The following is a 16,762-nucleotide window of genomic DNA, read 5'->3' as shown; positions in this document are numbered from 1 at the left end:
AGCCCAGTGCGGGGCTCAATCCCAGGACACAGGGATCATGACCTGAGCTGAAGGCAGAGGCTTTAACCCACTGAGCCACCCAGGTGCCCCTTCATTCTGTAATTTTTAAGAAATGTGCCAGAGTACTGCTGTATCCTATTCTTTTGTGATTTATCATCTCTTTGTTAAGAAGGAAGCCCTGAGTAGCCTTATATTACTAGTAAAACAGACATGTAATATACTCCCATAGTACTTCTGCTATAAGTGATTAATAATAATTCTTTTAATGCAGCTTTCCTTAGCATGGATCTATGTTTTGGGGCATGATTTGAAAATATGTCACTTTGCTACTACTGCCTGCCATTCATGCAGCTGTTTACTCCTTCAACACATATTTCTTTCAATGTGTTATACAATTCTGTGTTTATAGTGTGTGCTGTGTGGATAGTGAACAAAATAGAGCTCATGGGTGGAATGCACTAATGTACTGATGTGCATTATGTTAGCTGAACACTTATAATGCTGTGCTCCTTTGGTAACAACTCAAAATAACAGTTGTACTTTAATAGGTATTCATTTACGTACAGATCTCATTGTGTGATTTAGGAGTAGATCTGAATCCTGTGTATCTAAAAACTTGTAGAATAAATTGGTTTGGATTCTTTAACTTTACCCCACAGTACATGATCTATAATCTGCTTTTTCAAATGTGTTTTTTTTAAAGATTCATTTATTTATTTAAGAGAGAGAGAGAGAGAGAGAGAGCATTGTTGGCGGCAGAGGGAGAGGGAGAGAGGGAATCTCAAACAGACTCCCCACGGAGCACAGAGCCTGAGGCAGACTCAGTCCCACAACCCTGAGATCATGACTAGTTAGATGCTCAACGAGCTGAGCCACCCAAGGGCCCCAATACTGGCTACTTCTTTTTCATCTTGGGGTCATTGGCACAGTTCATGAATCATCATCTTGATAATCCATGGAGCGGTCCTCAGAGATGCCATCATCAGATTTTGAGTGCAGAGATGCCATCACTGGATTATTACATGGATATGTAATAAATACTGTCTACAGCCCTATAATTATTCTATACATGCATTGTCCAGTGCAGTAGCCACCAGCAATATATAAATTTTAAGTGAAATTAAGTAAAATAAAATGAAATTTAAAATTCAGTTTCGCGGTCACATATACTAGCCACATTTCCAGTGATCAAGTGTCCCATGTAATAAGTGGCAACAAAATTGAACAATGCAGATATAGTAGAAATCATTGTAGAAATTTCTTTTGGGCATTGCTGATTTAGACTATACTGTTTCCTAGGTGATACGGATTGAAGTTTAAATCCCTAAAAAAAATAATAATAAAGGCATTTTGCTTTTGCTTTTTATTGACCCAGGACTCTCACTCTATCATAAGGTGTATGAACTTTGAAACATTTTGAAATGAAATGATAGAATTTGCTTAATCAATTGTTTCTATTATGCCCCCAAATATTTGTACTTATATCATTATGTCAAGTCCTTGGAAGGGTTTTTGTTTCAGTCAACAAAAGTAGTTTGCGGTGGAAGTTCTGTGTCTCTATCTACTAGTGGTCTCGATTTACAACAGCCAGGAAATAACTTTATATTATGTTGACTAGACCAGTTCTTTGGAAAACTGCTTTGTTTATTGTTCATCACTAAATATTATAAAATATTTGTTTCTGGGATTTATTCTTATCCCAAGAATGTTGGCAATGCCAGAAATATTGACACTTCTTTAATTGGAGTGTCAATATTTCTTTAATTGGAACAAATAGGGGCTATAATAACCAAGGAGTGACTCAGAAGTATACCCTTACCTAGGTTCTTGAGTGATTTTATTAGTCTTAGGAAATAGGAAAGCATTTGTACTGGAACACAGACTTTTGAAATAGCCAGATTATTGCCCTTTTTTCTTGTCAATTTGAATTTTCTTAAATTTCAAGGAAACAGGAATTATTTTTTTCTCTTCTTTACTAATGCAATGCATGGAGGCTATGTGTACAATGAAAAAAGTAAGAAAGTAAGAATAGTAACATTAGATTTTTCATTATTATACTCATGATAATGTGAATTAAACTACAACTTACACACCTCTTTTTAAAAAATTTTATTTATTTATTTGAGAGGGAGATAGAGGTAGTAACAGAGATAATGAGAGAGAGAGCACGAGTTGGGAGGAGAGAGAGAGGGAGCCCGATGTGGGGGCTGGATCCCAGGACCCTGGGGTCATGATCTGAGCCAAAGGCAGATGCTTAACTGACCGCGCCACCCAGGCACCCTGTGCACCTCTTTAAAATACAGAACTTTATAGCATAATTTCTTAGTTAATCCCAAATGTTCTCTATACATTTTTATATAGTACTGTTAGATACTTTGAGTATGAAAGAACACTTGAGACTTGAGTATATTTGTTTCTTCTCTATTAATTTTTATGTAGTATTAATTTTCAGATAATTTTACTCACAGTTTCTTGTTTTTTTGCTATTAGGTCTTTGGTAAAGTTAGTTTTGGGAGAATTGTATAATCATAGTCATTTGTAGTATCACAAGTGTGATGGTATTAGCAGAAGATTGTCCAGAGGTTTTAGGAGAATAGAATAGCAAATTGAAATAGAACTGAGTGAAGATCTCTTAAATATTGAAGGAACTAAAAACATCACAGTTGTTTAAAAATTTTTATTTTTTCAGTTATGGTATAGAATATTTATTCCTTAGACAAAAACTTCCACCTTGGGAAAGTCTGAGTAGTACTAGTTAGTGTATATTTTCACCTACAGTGGATGTTTTGTCTTTATAACAAACTGAATTTATAATAAACTGAATTTTCATACTGTCGAGACCTTTTTTTTGGGGAATAATCTTTTTCTGATTTTAATTTGTTTGTTAAGTTTTTATCGTAATCATCCAGTGTTCATCACAAGTGCACTCCTTAATCCCCATCACCTATTTCATCCATCCCCCCGTCCACCTCCCCTCTGATAACCGTTGGTTTGTTCTCTGTAGTTAAGAGTCTATTTCTTGGTCTGTTTCTCTCCTTTTTTCCCCTTTGCTCATTTGTTTTGTTTCTTAAATTCCACAAATGAGTGAAATCCTATGGAATTTCTTTCTCTGACTAACTTCACTTAGCATTATACTCTCTGATTGCTTCGATGTCTTTGCAAATGGCAAGATTTCATTCTTTTTTATGACTAAAACATATTCCCTCTGAGTGTATGTGTGTGTGTGTATACACCACATCCTCTTTATCCATTCATCAGTCAGTGGACACTTGAGCGGTTTCCATATCTTGGCCATTATCTGTAACACTGCTATAATCATATGGGTGCATGTATCCCTTTGAATCAGGGTTTTTTGTATTCTTTGGGTAAATGTCCAGTAGGGCAATTGATGGATCGTAGGGTAGTTCTATTTTTAACTTTTTCAGGAACCTCTATACTGTTTCCCACAGTGGCTGTTTGCATTCCCAGTTTACATTCCCACCAACAGTGCACGAAGCTTCCTTTTTCTCCACATCCTCTCCAACACCTATTATTTCTTGTGTTATTGATTTTAGCCATTCTGTTGGGTGTGAGGTAATATCTCATTGTGGTTTTGATTTACATTTCCCTGATGATAAGTGATGATGAACATCTTTTCATGTGTCTGTTGGCCACCTGGATGTCTGTTCATATCTTCTGACGATTTTTAAATGGAATTTTTGTTCTGGGGATGTTGAGTTTTATAAGTTCTTCAAATATTTTGGATGCACTCTTGAAACTTTTAATTACTTTTCATAAATATTTATTTATTTTCCAATAATTAATTGGTTTCATAAGAATTAGTCTTTCATCCATTGCAATAAATGAAATTATTTATGACAACTAACTAAATAAATGATCTTCCAGTAGGTTATTAGTCTCTTTATTAGGAACAAAGTTTATTATTTAAATAATTTAACTGTAATCTTAGCTCCTCTGTGAGATTCCATGAATATTTCCTGTTGAATGATGGAGGAAAAAAGGCAAAGTATTTAAAAGAGTAAAATTTGAATTCTATTAACATGTTATCAGCACAAATAAAAATTTCTAGAACAATTATTGCAGCTGCTAGATCCAGGAAAGCAAAGCAAAGGAAAATGAGATTGTGTGTATTTTGCTTTTGGTGGTGGTGGCATTAGAGGTGAGTACAGGAGGAATAGATAGAGACGTTGAAAGAAAATCAAATGTGTATTGTTTTATTCCAGGTGGCTATTTCTTTGGTTGTGTTGTGGCTACTTAAAAAGTGAGTATTCCATGTCCTATTGCAGATTATATTTTGGTTCTATTGATTATATGGGTCTTATTAAATATTATAATATCCATGGTACTTCATTTCCCCATAGTATTATAAAAATGAAAAATTAAGTTCTTTTGTTTAAATTGTAAGCATATGCAGTTTCGGCAGCTGTTTGCCAGTTCCCAAAGGATTTAGCTATGTTTAGCTTTCATAAAATGCAATACAGATTTTGAAAGGGGCATTTTACATTTAGTATTTTCTCAGACTGATTAGTAACGGTCAATTTTATGTTTTAGTGGTGAAAAAATGTACTCTACTTCATTGCAATAGTAAGTCTTTGAGATCAAAGGCATAATGCATGCTAATGAAATATGTGTGTTTCTTCAGACTCAAGTTCAGTTTTATCTACATGTATTGGAAATTCAGTGGGTGAGTTTGGATGCCAAGTAATGATTTCTTTTTGCTTTGCAGAACAGCTTCTCAAGACAAAGGGAATAGTACTCAGAGCATAAATAGCAGTTACACAGTGATCTTCACCAGTACCAGCACATATTATGTTTTTTACATTTATGTGGGAGTAGCAGACACTTTGCTTGCCCTGGGATTCTTCAGAGGTTTACCACTGGTGCATACTCTAATCACAGTGTCGAAAATTTTACACCACAAAATGTTACATGCTGTTCTTCAAGCACCTATGTCAACCCTCAACGCATTGAAAGCAGGTATTTGACTAGGTATACAAAATGATACTGCTGATCCACAATCAAAAGGTCCCATGATTTCATTGGTTTTTTAGCAGCAACATTGACTTTTGATGGAAGCATCTTCCTTCTGACTGGCACACACATTTTTTAGATGATGTAGGCTATCAGACATTGCTGCTCCTCATTTTTCCGTCTTAGCTAATAAACATGTTGCTGATGGGAGTGTAGCAACAGAAACAGGCCTTCTGGATTAGTTGTCCTTCTCAATTCAGATATTTGGTCTAGCCCCATTTTCAGGCATCTTATTGTCAATGTATAGTATTATTTAAAAGAAAATAATTGAAGTAACCAAGGAAAATATAAAATTCTTTTACTAATGAAGTCTTTTGATGAGGTAGAATAATCTAGTTTCATGTAACTGTTAAAAGATGATCAAATAAATTTTCTCTAAGGTTTTCTTTTTTTTTTTTTTATTATTTCTTTCTTTCTTTTGGTGGAAGTGGAAAAATAAATCCAGAACATATTTTTAAAGTATTTTTTGACACCACTATAGAGGTTGGTAAAAGGGCAAAAACTTGCCCTGTAAAATAAATAAGGTCTGAGGAGCTAATCTATAATATGTTGACTATAATTGAAAACACTATATAATATCACTGAAATTTACTTAGAGAGTAAAAAAAAAAGGTAAATATGAGAGATTATGGGGAACTTACTTTGGGTGGCATTAAATATTAAACTAAGAATTTTGGACTTTATCATGCAGTTAATGAGGGGGTTGGATGATAAGATTCAATATCACTTTCTTTGTACTGTATGATGTTTTATCTAATTGTGTCTTTAACTGCACCTAGACAATGAATTCCTTAAGGGCAAGGGGCATGGCTTATTCACCTGTTATCTCAGTGCCTAGCATTATGCCTGGCACATAGTATACACTACATATATATTTTTTGTTCATTGAAGGGAAACATTATCAGATTTATAAACATGAGTCTGGAATTCAGAAGACAGGCTAAAGCTTAGATTTCCAGTAAAGAGGGTGGAAAGAGAAAACATGACAAAGAAGGTCCACATAAGAGGCAGGCAGAAATTAAGAGTAACCATGGGTTCTGCTTAGGTATGTCAGAAAGGTGTAGAAGTCAGAGGAGAGGGAGAGCCACACATTATGGAATAGAGATGTACGGGAATCGTGTTAGCATATCTAGTAAATTATCATTAAATTTAGGCTTGCAAGTGTGAGATGGTAACAGTAGGATGAATCTTAGCTCAGTCTGCATTTTATGAAGTTTTAAAAAGTAGGAGACCATAAGTGGAGCACAGTTGCTTTGTACAACACTAAACTTTTCTGATTTCTTATTTATCTTATTACATGCTAATCCTTATTTGAGTTCTGAATGCTTCTGCTGTGATCCAGATTGATCAAATATTGATTTGTCTTTTCAAGATTACTGTGGTTTTTTTTGTAGAATTTATCTTCCTTTATATTATAGGTGGGATTCTTAATAGATTCTCCAAAGACATAGCAATTTTGGATGATCTTCTGCCCCTTACCATATTTGACTTCGTCCAGGTTTGTAAAAATAAGAATTACTAAGTGTCTTTACATTTGTCATACTTTTAAAAACAATTAGAAAAAGAGGTAAATTAAGTTTTGCTTATTTTTCTTTTGAGAGTTGAAATCCTATCTATTGTGTTAATTCTGTCAATATCAAAAGTCTTCAAAATAGGCATAAATTTAGTAAATTCAGTGATAAGTCAGAACTGTTTACCGGACCCAAACCTAAGGCAATTCTACATTTAGATATAATAGCCATGTGCTTGGGGATGATTTGAAAGATATAATAGAGCATCTTTCCCCAAATCACTGTCTACAAAGTATGACATTCTTGAATCGGCATTACTGTTTCATGGAAGTCACCTGTCTCCAAGGGGCCCATGTTAAAAATAAAAAGCTATTCCTTGATGGGCTATAGTTTCAACCAATCTTATCCAATAATAATGGATAGTAGCCCAGACTGGCTAGCCAGCATCCTCACAGTAAGGACCATAATACAGGACAGAAGAATGGATACATTTCCAAACAGATGAGAGGGGAAAGAGCCCTAGTGAGGACTGTCCCTGGGCGACAGATCTGAAGAGGCCACTGGCTCTGAGCGTGTATCCCTGGGGTGTGATGATTGACTGAAAGTGAGAATGAGAAAAAAAGGAAAACATGGAGATGAAGATGACCTAGGGGATGTATATTAGGACTCTATGAGTGGCAGGATTTAAGGAATGTTGTGAGTTAATGACCTTGGCTATTGGACCAGGTTTGAAAACAGCTTCCTGTGTGACTTAGGTCAAACAAATACAGTCTCCATGATCTTCTTGGAGAGACAGCTGGAACATTGCAGCCCATCTTATGATGAGTCATTCTCTCTTCCCCCTCCCCCATAATAATACTTTATAGAGAAGACCTGTAAAACAAAATAAGGGCTACCACATTTGTGTGTATACACAACTGACATTGGCAGGTGCAGAAAAACCAGATTGTCAGTTTGCCTCATCTGCAATGATTGGCACAATTAAACATATTAACTGTTCCACATAAGCATTTTTGATTTCCTTCAGTTTCTTTGTTTAAAGATATAACTCAGTAATTGCTGCTGGAATTCTTTTACTGATGCTTTGGGGCCATACATTTGAAGGAGCATGTCCCATGTCTTTAAATGCAGTTGATCTGTTCCTCATTCTAGGAGCATAATGGACTGGTCCCAAATATAGTATTATTAAATTAGGTACAAACTGGGGCATGGACATCTTGACATGATTGCAAAAGGATTCAGAAATTGGCCCTTGATAATTTTTTTTTTTATTCTAGTAGTTTACTATTTTCTGAATCAGTGTGAAGCTTGCTTCAGAAATCCTGTGGGACAAACATTTTTTTTAGTCTCTATTTTATAAATTAACACTTTTTAGAAACCTGGCAATGGGCCTGAAATCCTTTCTGTTTAAAGCAATGCAAATAGTTTTTCTTCAACTTCTAATGTTTTTTCGATTCATTTGTTGTGGTTTCACAAGTAATTTTGGAAGGGCTCTTTTATTTATTTAATTTCCCTATTTTATTTAGAAGAGGGCTTCACATGAAACATAATATATAATAACCAAATGGCAGGAAAATCTGTTTAGTTTTGATTTTATTTAAAAATCAGTCATTCAGGGGGCACCTCGGTGGCTCAGTGGGTTAGGCCACTGCCTTGGGCTCAGGTTATGATCTCAGGGTCCTAGGATCGAGTCCTGCATTGGGCTCTCTGCTCAGCAGGGAGCCTGCTTCCCTCTCTCTCTGTCTACCTGCTTCTCTGCCTACTTGTGATCTCTCTCTGTCCAATAAATAAATAAAATCTTTTTTTAAAAAATCAGTCATTCGGGGTACCTGGGTGGCTCAATGGGTTAAGTGTCTGCCTTCAGCTCAGGTCATGATCCTGGGGTCCTTGGATCAAGTCCCTGCATCAGGTTCCTTGCTTAGTGGGGAGGCAGCTTCTCCCCCTCCCTCTGCTACTCCCTGCTTGTGCTTGCTCACTCTCTGTCCAATAAATAAATAAAATCTTTTTAAAAAAATCAGTCATTCATCACAGTTTTATTATAAAAAACCTGTCTAGATTGTGAGCTTCTCTGGTTATATTAATAATGTTCATATTAAAGAAATTTATTCAATTCAGAACATTCCAGGAAAAGATTTTTGCCCAGAATAAGGCATACCTTTAAAAAATTAGTTTCTGTTTACTCTTTTTTTCCAACATTTAATAATGTTCTAGTAAATTTGCTTTCTGTATTGGAACATTGTATAGTGGAAATGGAAGGTGTGATTCTATTTCTAACCCATAAAATAAGGTAGATAAATCTGATGATGGTCACTTTCAGTATTCAATTTCTTCGCCTCACGTTAGCATACTGGAAATGGCCCATATTGACGCATGTGCCCAGGCCATCCTTAGGCGCTGAGGTCAGAAGCTAATAATTTTAGCAGTGTGTGCAAAACTAAAGGCACTGGTTTAATATAGTTGATATTCTTGTTACACAAAGAAACCTTAAATCGTGTCCTAGTTTTGAATTCAGAGTGGGTAAGAAACAATTCATTTTAGACCAGGTATATTTGTGAGACAGAGAAAAACCATGTCTTAACATCCTACCTATCTCCGTGTTTGGGTGAATGATTTTTTTTTTTTTTATTAAATTGAAGCTGATGTATTTTAAAATACCAAAATCTTCTCTTTTCAGCCTTAAAACATTTAGCTCTTTAGATTTCTTCTCTCTTATCCCAATATATGATTCCACAGAGTCCTACTACATTGATTTCTTCTGTGCCTTTCACATCTTCCCCCCCATCACTCATTCTATTAATCCCATTAATACCTTATTTAAAAATTCATTTATGGATTAAATTTCTTTTTTTTTTAATTTTTTTTTAAGATTTTATTTATTTATTTGACAGAGAGATCACAGTAGGAGAGAGGAAGGGAAGAGATCACAGAGAGAGGGGAAGGGAAGCAGGCCCCCTGCTGAGCAGAGAGCCCGATGTGGGACTCGATCTCAGGACCCTGAGATCATGACCTGAGCCGAAGGCAGCGGCTTAATCCACTGAGCCACCCAGGTGCCCCTGGATTAAATTTCAAACCTGGTATTCATCTCCTTGTTTTAAATAGGTATTTATTTATATATCTACCTCTATTCATTCATTAACTTACTGTAGATTTCAGAGTGATCCTTCACTCTTATCCACTCTAGTTTCCCAGGCAGTGGTAGGTGCTCTTCAGTGACAGGAATGCTTCTGAGCTGGTTTCAGGGAGTGAAAATGTGCTGTCTAATTCCTGGGCCCATGAATGGATGGTGCCTTACAGGCTTTACTGTCTATTGAAAAATTTTTTTTTTTCCTGAAGAAGTTTAGGATTTGGGTAAGGGTGATTAGGAATTAGAATTCTGTGTCCATATTTTCATCTTGTCTTGAATTCCTTCTATTTATTTTGTTGTTGTCTCATGAATACACCTGGTCTAAAATGATTAGGTTCTTATCCACTGTGAATTAAAAACTAGAACAGAATTTAAGGTGTCTTTTGTAATGAGAATATCAAATATATTACACCAGTGCCTTTAGTTAAGCCCCAGTGCTAAATTATTAGCTTCTGACCTCAGTTCCTAAGGATGGCCTCTTATAGAGCGAATAGAATTGTTTTTCTCAATGTTTAGACTTCTTTTTCTATTATGTCTCAGTTTGAGCAATGTTCAGGATGATTCTAATTGTTGGAAACTTATATTGTGACTGTTTCATAATTTCCACTTGTACCCACCTTTCTCGTTTTTCTCTATGACATCTTGGGTCTACCCAGTTCTACCTATTCTATTGTAACATAGTTGCATTTTCAGTCCTAAGAATCTCTAGCATATCGACAATCATGAAAACAGAACCATCACTTTCTCTAACCAATATTATAATCCAACAGTACCAAATTGTAATTATATGGTAAAAATAGCACAAGCCAAACAAATACAGTGCTGTTCACAACTGTCAACAGCAAGTGAAGGATCCCGAGCCTAATGGAATCGTTGAATGTTTCTATTATGCCAGTGCAAGAGCTTTTGTCTTTTAGATATACTGGTACTTAATGTGATGGGCCATTTTAATTAAATCATATTAAATTAAATTAATGAAATTAAATTAAATTAAATCAATCCTAAAATTTCACATTTATGCCAAAACTATTTCAAAATTAAAAAACATTATTTTGAAAGAAGACCAGGCTAGGAAAAAAAATCATACTCATCTATGATTATTTATCATACAGCATTTTAAGGCATATGGGAAATGAGAATATCCTGATATCCAAGAACACCATGTTTTCAAAACTTCAGAATGTTATTCTAAGCAACCTGACAAATATTTTGAATTTTGATAGAGCTTATGAAAAACACTATGTTCACATGGCTGTTTTCCTACTAGAAGTTAGTTGCCTCTTGTTAAGAATGGAACAGAGTGGGGCACCTGGTGGCTCAGTCTTTAAGAGGCTGCCTTTGGCTCCGGTCATGATCCCAGGGTCTTGGGATCTAGCCCTGGGATTGAGCCCCATCCAGGGCTCCCAGCTCCATTGGGAAGCCTGCTTCTTCCTCTCCCACTTCACTTGCTGGTGTTCCCTCTCTTGCTTTCTCTCTCTCTATCAAATAAATAAATAAAATCTTAAAAAAAAGAAAAAAGAATGGAACAGAGTGTGAAAAGGGTCTTTAGAAAGACATCTCTGGCATACTCTTGTGTGCTTTACAACATGAAAACATTTACTCACCCAAGTGCTTTCTCTGATCCTGCAGTTGTTACTAATTGTGATTGGAGCTGTGACAGTAGTTTCGGCTTTGCAACCCTACATCTTCCTAGCAACAGTGCCTGTCATAGCAGCTTTCATTATGCTGAGGGCCTACTTCCTCCACACCTCACAGCAACTCAAGCAACTGGAATCTGAAGGTATGAAGCTGCCCGTGCAATGCTCGCCATGGAAAACGACCACAAAGGCTATTTGTGATTCTCGATCATTCACCTACTTTTCGCACTTTTCCCCCTGCTTTTAAACTCTTACATTATGTCACAGTAAGAAGGTGTATGCAAAAGGACACAGTAAATTACAAAGCACACATAGATTGTGTTTGTTAATGACCATGGGACTTCATTTTGGTTTTAAAATAAGTGTGTGGTCTTATGAGGGCTGGCGTGTAAGATGTTCATATATAATATACATAATTATATAAATTACATTTTAAAATGATAGTGCTACTGTTACTAAAGTTTTGTCTGGGTTCCCAAACAACACTGGATAAAATTTTTCAGATACCCTTTCTTTTTCCCTGGGGACTACCTTTTTGTGTGCTGCCTGAGCACTGTTTGAGCTGTTTGGGAAGCACATTTTTCAGTAATAGCATTGCTGCTGGTGCATTTTCAGAGTTAAATACGCAGTGTGTTTCTTCTGAGATTATTATCTAATTGAACTCATATAAACTTAAATAAATTGTCTTTAAAAAAAAACATTTTCTCTCAGCAGTGATTAATTTAGAATAAATTAATAAATCATTTGTTAAAATTTAGGATTAGCTAGGGTAGCCAAGAAATATAAATAAAACATGGTATTGATTTTATGATGAGCTCCTATCCATGGTGGCCAAGTAACAAAGGAGACTAATTCATTTAAGATGTCTTTAAGAAAGACAACTATTCAAAGTATGGCACCAGTGTGAAAAACATCTAATCAATGATTTTGGTGAATGATTACTCTTCCTTAAGCTAATCTTTTTCAGGTAACTGGTAGTAAGAATTTGCATTATGTCGCTACATCATTTGCATTGTTTTCTGTGGACTGTTTCGCAGGCAGGAGTCCAATTTTCACTCATCTTGTCACAAGCTTGAAAGGACTATGGACACTTCGGGCCTTTGGACGTCAGCCTTACTTCGAAACTCTATTTCACAAGGCTCTGAACTTACATACCGCCAACTGGTTCTTGTACCTATCCACACTACGCTGGTTCCAAATGAGAATGGAAATTATTTTTGTCATATTCTTCATTGCTATTACCTTCATTTCCATTTTAACAACAGGTAATATGAACTTGTTAACTACTGAATTGACCATTTAATTTAAAACTTTGTCAACCCTAAAATGCTACATTCTCATTGGTTGAACATTTTAGATACCTTTAAGTAGATTTTGGAGGGAGTTTATTAATCTGAAACTTCATTTATTGTGGGACAAATAATTTCTTTGAATGAGAGCTCTATTATTTTAGCTTTACAGTTTGTAAAAGAGACACAGAGAAGGTCAGATACAAATCTGTGATTGAAAGAAAAAAAATCATCTTTTGACTCTCATATTGATAAAGAATCTTGGTGTCAAAAATTCAAGTGCTTCCTGAATGGGGGAAAGAAACATCCCTGTTTATACACATATGCACACAAAATGCCCCCACCCTAGTAAATTTGTTTCTTTTTACTACCAGTTGTGCAATTCACTATCCTAATGTGAATTTTACATGATGAAAAACTACCACAGGAGTGAATAACTTAGATAGAAGTACTATATTCTTTTTTTTGTTTGTTTTTGTTAAGATTTTTATTTATTTATGACAGAGAGAAAAGCATGGGGGAGCTGGAGAGGGAGAAGCAAGCTCCCTGCCAAGCAGGGAGCCTGATGCAGGGCTTGATCCCAGGAGGGTGGGATCATGACCCTGCTGAAGGCACTGAGCCACCCAGGTGCCCAGAAGTACCATATTCTTAAAAAAATAATGTCTTGAATGTTAAGATCTTTGGGTGAAATACACAGAACTTTTCACCATAAGTACAATGAAACTCTGTATGAACAAATGAGTTCTTCTAAGTTAAGAAGCTGAATTAACGGAGCTAGAAGTGTTGAAATAGCTTATACATGCCACAGTGGACAGATTTAGAGCACCTGCCAAATCTGAGGGATCGTTCAGTTGTTAGAAATAGAATCCTTCTCCAACAGAAGGAAGCACAGGCTGGAATCCCAGGAGGGTCCCGTGAAGCCCAGGGCAGGAACATGCTGGGTCTCCAGAGGGAACAGAGGAGACATCCTCATCTCTTGTGGCTGGATGCTGCCTGAGTGTAGTCCTCTGTGGCTGCTTCCTGTATTCTATCTCTCTCTCTGATGACTGGTTTTCTGGGTGAACCAGAGCTGTGCCACAGTGACTGCCTATGGCCCCTGAAGTTAACAGCAGCGTTCCTTTGACCAGGTACAGAGTACTGGAAAGAACAGAAAACAGGCTCACCTTGACTGCTGTGAGAGGACTAGGTTCCCCACATCCATCTTTCTCTCAACTCGCAGTGGGAAATGACTCTCTGTGATGAATATAAGTGAACAGGCAAATGAACTAAAATCCTTAATACTATAGTCAATTTTCTTCTTAGGCTCAGAATTTTAAAATTTTTCCTTTAAGTTATTTGAAACAAGATCAAAGAGGGCTGAATGGATGAAGATTTGTTAACAATGTGTCATGTGCTGTAAAATCGTGGTTAAGGATCTGATTAAGTCCTGATATAGTAGGGCGGTAGTCAAAACATTGACAGATCACTTTAGTTCAGGACCAGTTAGTCAAACCTGATTCTAAGCCAGAGTGAATGTTAGCCACCTGATGAATAGCAATCCCGCTTCTCCTAGTCTTCAGCTGTGATAACTTGTACATACTAGTTAGCTTCTCTAAGGCCCTCATTTTCCTCATATTGTGAATACACAGGATAACAGTACCTATCTATCATATAGTTTGGGTGACTATTAAATGAGATAATTTGTGTAAAACACTTGGTATAGTGCTGGTTCCTACTAAATACCCATAAATATTATATTATTTATTCTTGTTATTATTAAAATTTTATCTTACTCTCATCTTAATCTTCAGAATGAGTAATATACTGGGGTTCTGATAAATCTTACCTATTTGGAATAAATGATTTAGTATTAAAAGCACATGCCTACTGTCTATGGTTTGTCTTCTGTCAGAGGAAATGTGGAAGAAAAAATTTCAATTAATAATAGGACAAATTACTTCCCCCAATTTTAGAACCCAGTAATGATCTTATCCTATAGTACACTTGCCAGGACTGACTCTCAATGGAGACTTGATAACCTAAAGTTTTAAAAACGTTTCTGTTAGAAAATTTTTATAGTCATAAATTAGTGGTCCTCTCCAGCCCCATACATAGAAGCTATGTATTCTAATTAAACACTTAAGTATTATTCATCCTGCGCAAACTGGTCGGTTTTTTTTTTTTTGTAGTTTTTTTTGTTTTTTTTTTTTTAATATAAAAGGCAGTTTTCTCCCTTTCTCAATGGCAGACCCATGAGTTTTGACTTCCTCATGAAACCCTAAGTCCACTTTGTACCCCAAAGTGTCTGCTTAGTAGAGAAAGTTCTCCTCACAAAGGCAGGAAGCATATCTAATCATCTAATGGATACTGCTCAAACCTTTCTCCTGTCTTTGACATTTTTTAAAAGACTTTATTTATTTGGGAGAGAGAGAAAGAGAGAGAGAGATTGGGGGGGAAGGTCAGAGGGAGAAGCAGACTCCCCACTGAGCAGGGAGCCCAATGGGACTCCAGGATCATGGCCTGAGCTGAAGGCAGTCACTTAACCAACTGAGCCACCCAGGTGCCCTCATGCTTTTGACTTCTTTGTGGAAGACCTCATCCAGACATAGAAGTTTTTTGTCATTGCCCATTGTAGACTTTGAAGGTATTATTACCTACAGAGGAGTAGTAGAAGAGATGACCGTGGTATTTACCTGACACCAGCAGCCCCTTCAATACCTGACACTTTTTTTTTAAAGGGCAACTCTTTCCTAATAGTCACTCTTTAATTTATTATTTTTTAAAATATTTATTTAGTTGAGAGACAGAGAGAATGAGAGGGGAGAGGTCAGAGGGAGAAGCAGACTCCGTGCCGAGCAGGGAGCCCGATGTGGGACTCAATCCCCGGACTCCAGGATCATGACCTGAGCTGAAGGCAGTTGCTCAACCAACTGAGCCACCCAGAGGGTCCCAGTCACTCTTTAACTTAAAACATTGGTTTATTACTTAACTATATGCAAGATATTATTACTAGTGGTAGATAATGTGGTGAACTGAGATGAAAGATGGTTAAAATTAGCACAAAATTAGAATGTAACTTTGATATGATGCATGCCCTAGGAGAAGCATAAAGAGGTTCACAGCAGAGAGAATAACATAAAGCCTGTTTATATTTTTTCCCCACCTATAGGTGAAGGAGTAGGAGCAGTTGGTATTATTCTAACGTTAGCCATGAATATCATGGGTACATTGCAATGGGCTGTAAACTCCAGCATAGATGTGGACAGCTTGGTAAGTAATTATTATTTTTTAACTTTTATGAAAAAATTTGGACAAACCAAAAAGCATAGATAATGACATAAGAGAGGACTACATATCCAACACCCAGCTTAAGGAATAAAACATTACAGAAGAATCAAAGACTACTATGTATCTCAGCTTAGACCTGTATCTCTTCCTTTCTCCACATAGACAGCCACAGTCAAGATCTTATGCTGCAATGAAAAACCCTTGTCAAGGGATGGATACACAGGAATGGCTATACTGGGTTATAGAATTCACCCACATTCAGCTTTACCAGATGGTACCCAATTAATCTCAAATATCTTGTATAAATTTATACTCCCATCAAGAGAGTTTAAGAATTCTCATTGGTCCACAGTTTCATCAGGTTGTCAGACCTTTTAGTTTTGGCAATCGGATGGATGTGAAGTGACTACTAAAGAGATAGGACTGCTTAATATGTATTTATTGGCTTATGGGCTTCCTCTTCTGTTAATTATTTGTTTCTGTCAATTGCCCATTTTTGTAGTAAGCTGAATTTTTTCTTAATTGATTCATGAAAGTTTATGAATTCTGGGTTGTCGATTCTGTATATTTTAAACATGGTCCTCTAGTCAGTGGCTTAGCTTATAGTATCTTTTCATAAAAAGAAGCTTCTAAGTTTAACGAAGTTAATTTCATTAATATTACCCTTTATCTTTTGGTATCTTGTTTAAGAAACCCTTCCCTGTCTTGGGTTTTCCAGTTCATCAGCATTATCTTTTTCATAGTATTCTTTTTTTATTTCTTAGTTTTTAAATTTCCAGTATTTAGTGATATTTCCTTTCTCATTCCTAGAGTGTTTCTTTTTTTTTTTTTCTTTTTAAGATTTTATTTATTTATTTATTTATTTGACAGAGAGAGAGAGATCACAAGCAGACAGGGAGGCCA

General features: G+C 36.1%; 1 protein-coding gene across 1 annotated transcript in view; it reads left to right on the top strand.

Annotated features, from left to right (window-relative positions):
• CFTR (CF transmembrane conductance regulator) overlaps positions 1-16,762 on the top strand; it is a 168,373-nt gene that overhangs the window by 103,104 nt on the left and 48,507 nt on the right. The window contains exons 16-21 of the mRNA XM_059396522.1: positions 4,224-4,261; positions 4,727-4,977; positions 6,450-6,529; positions 11,296-11,446; positions 12,341-12,568; positions 15,741-15,841. Coding sequence (XP_059252505.1) covers positions 4,224-4,261; positions 4,727-4,977; positions 6,450-6,529; positions 11,296-11,446; positions 12,341-12,568; positions 15,741-15,841 — 849 coding nt within the window. The remainder of the gene's footprint in view (positions 1-4,223; positions 4,262-4,726; positions 4,978-6,449; positions 6,530-11,295; positions 11,447-12,340; positions 12,569-15,740; positions 15,842-16,762) is intronic.

This window comes from Mustela nigripes, chromosome 4 (genome assembly GCF_022355385.1).
Source record: "Mustela nigripes isolate SB6536 chromosome 4, MUSNIG.SB6536, whole genome shotgun sequence".
Lineage (NCBI taxonomy): Eukaryota > Metazoa > Chordata > Mammalia > Carnivora > Mustelidae > Mustela > Mustela nigripes.
This window is presented reverse-complemented; position numbering and strand designations above follow the sequence as displayed.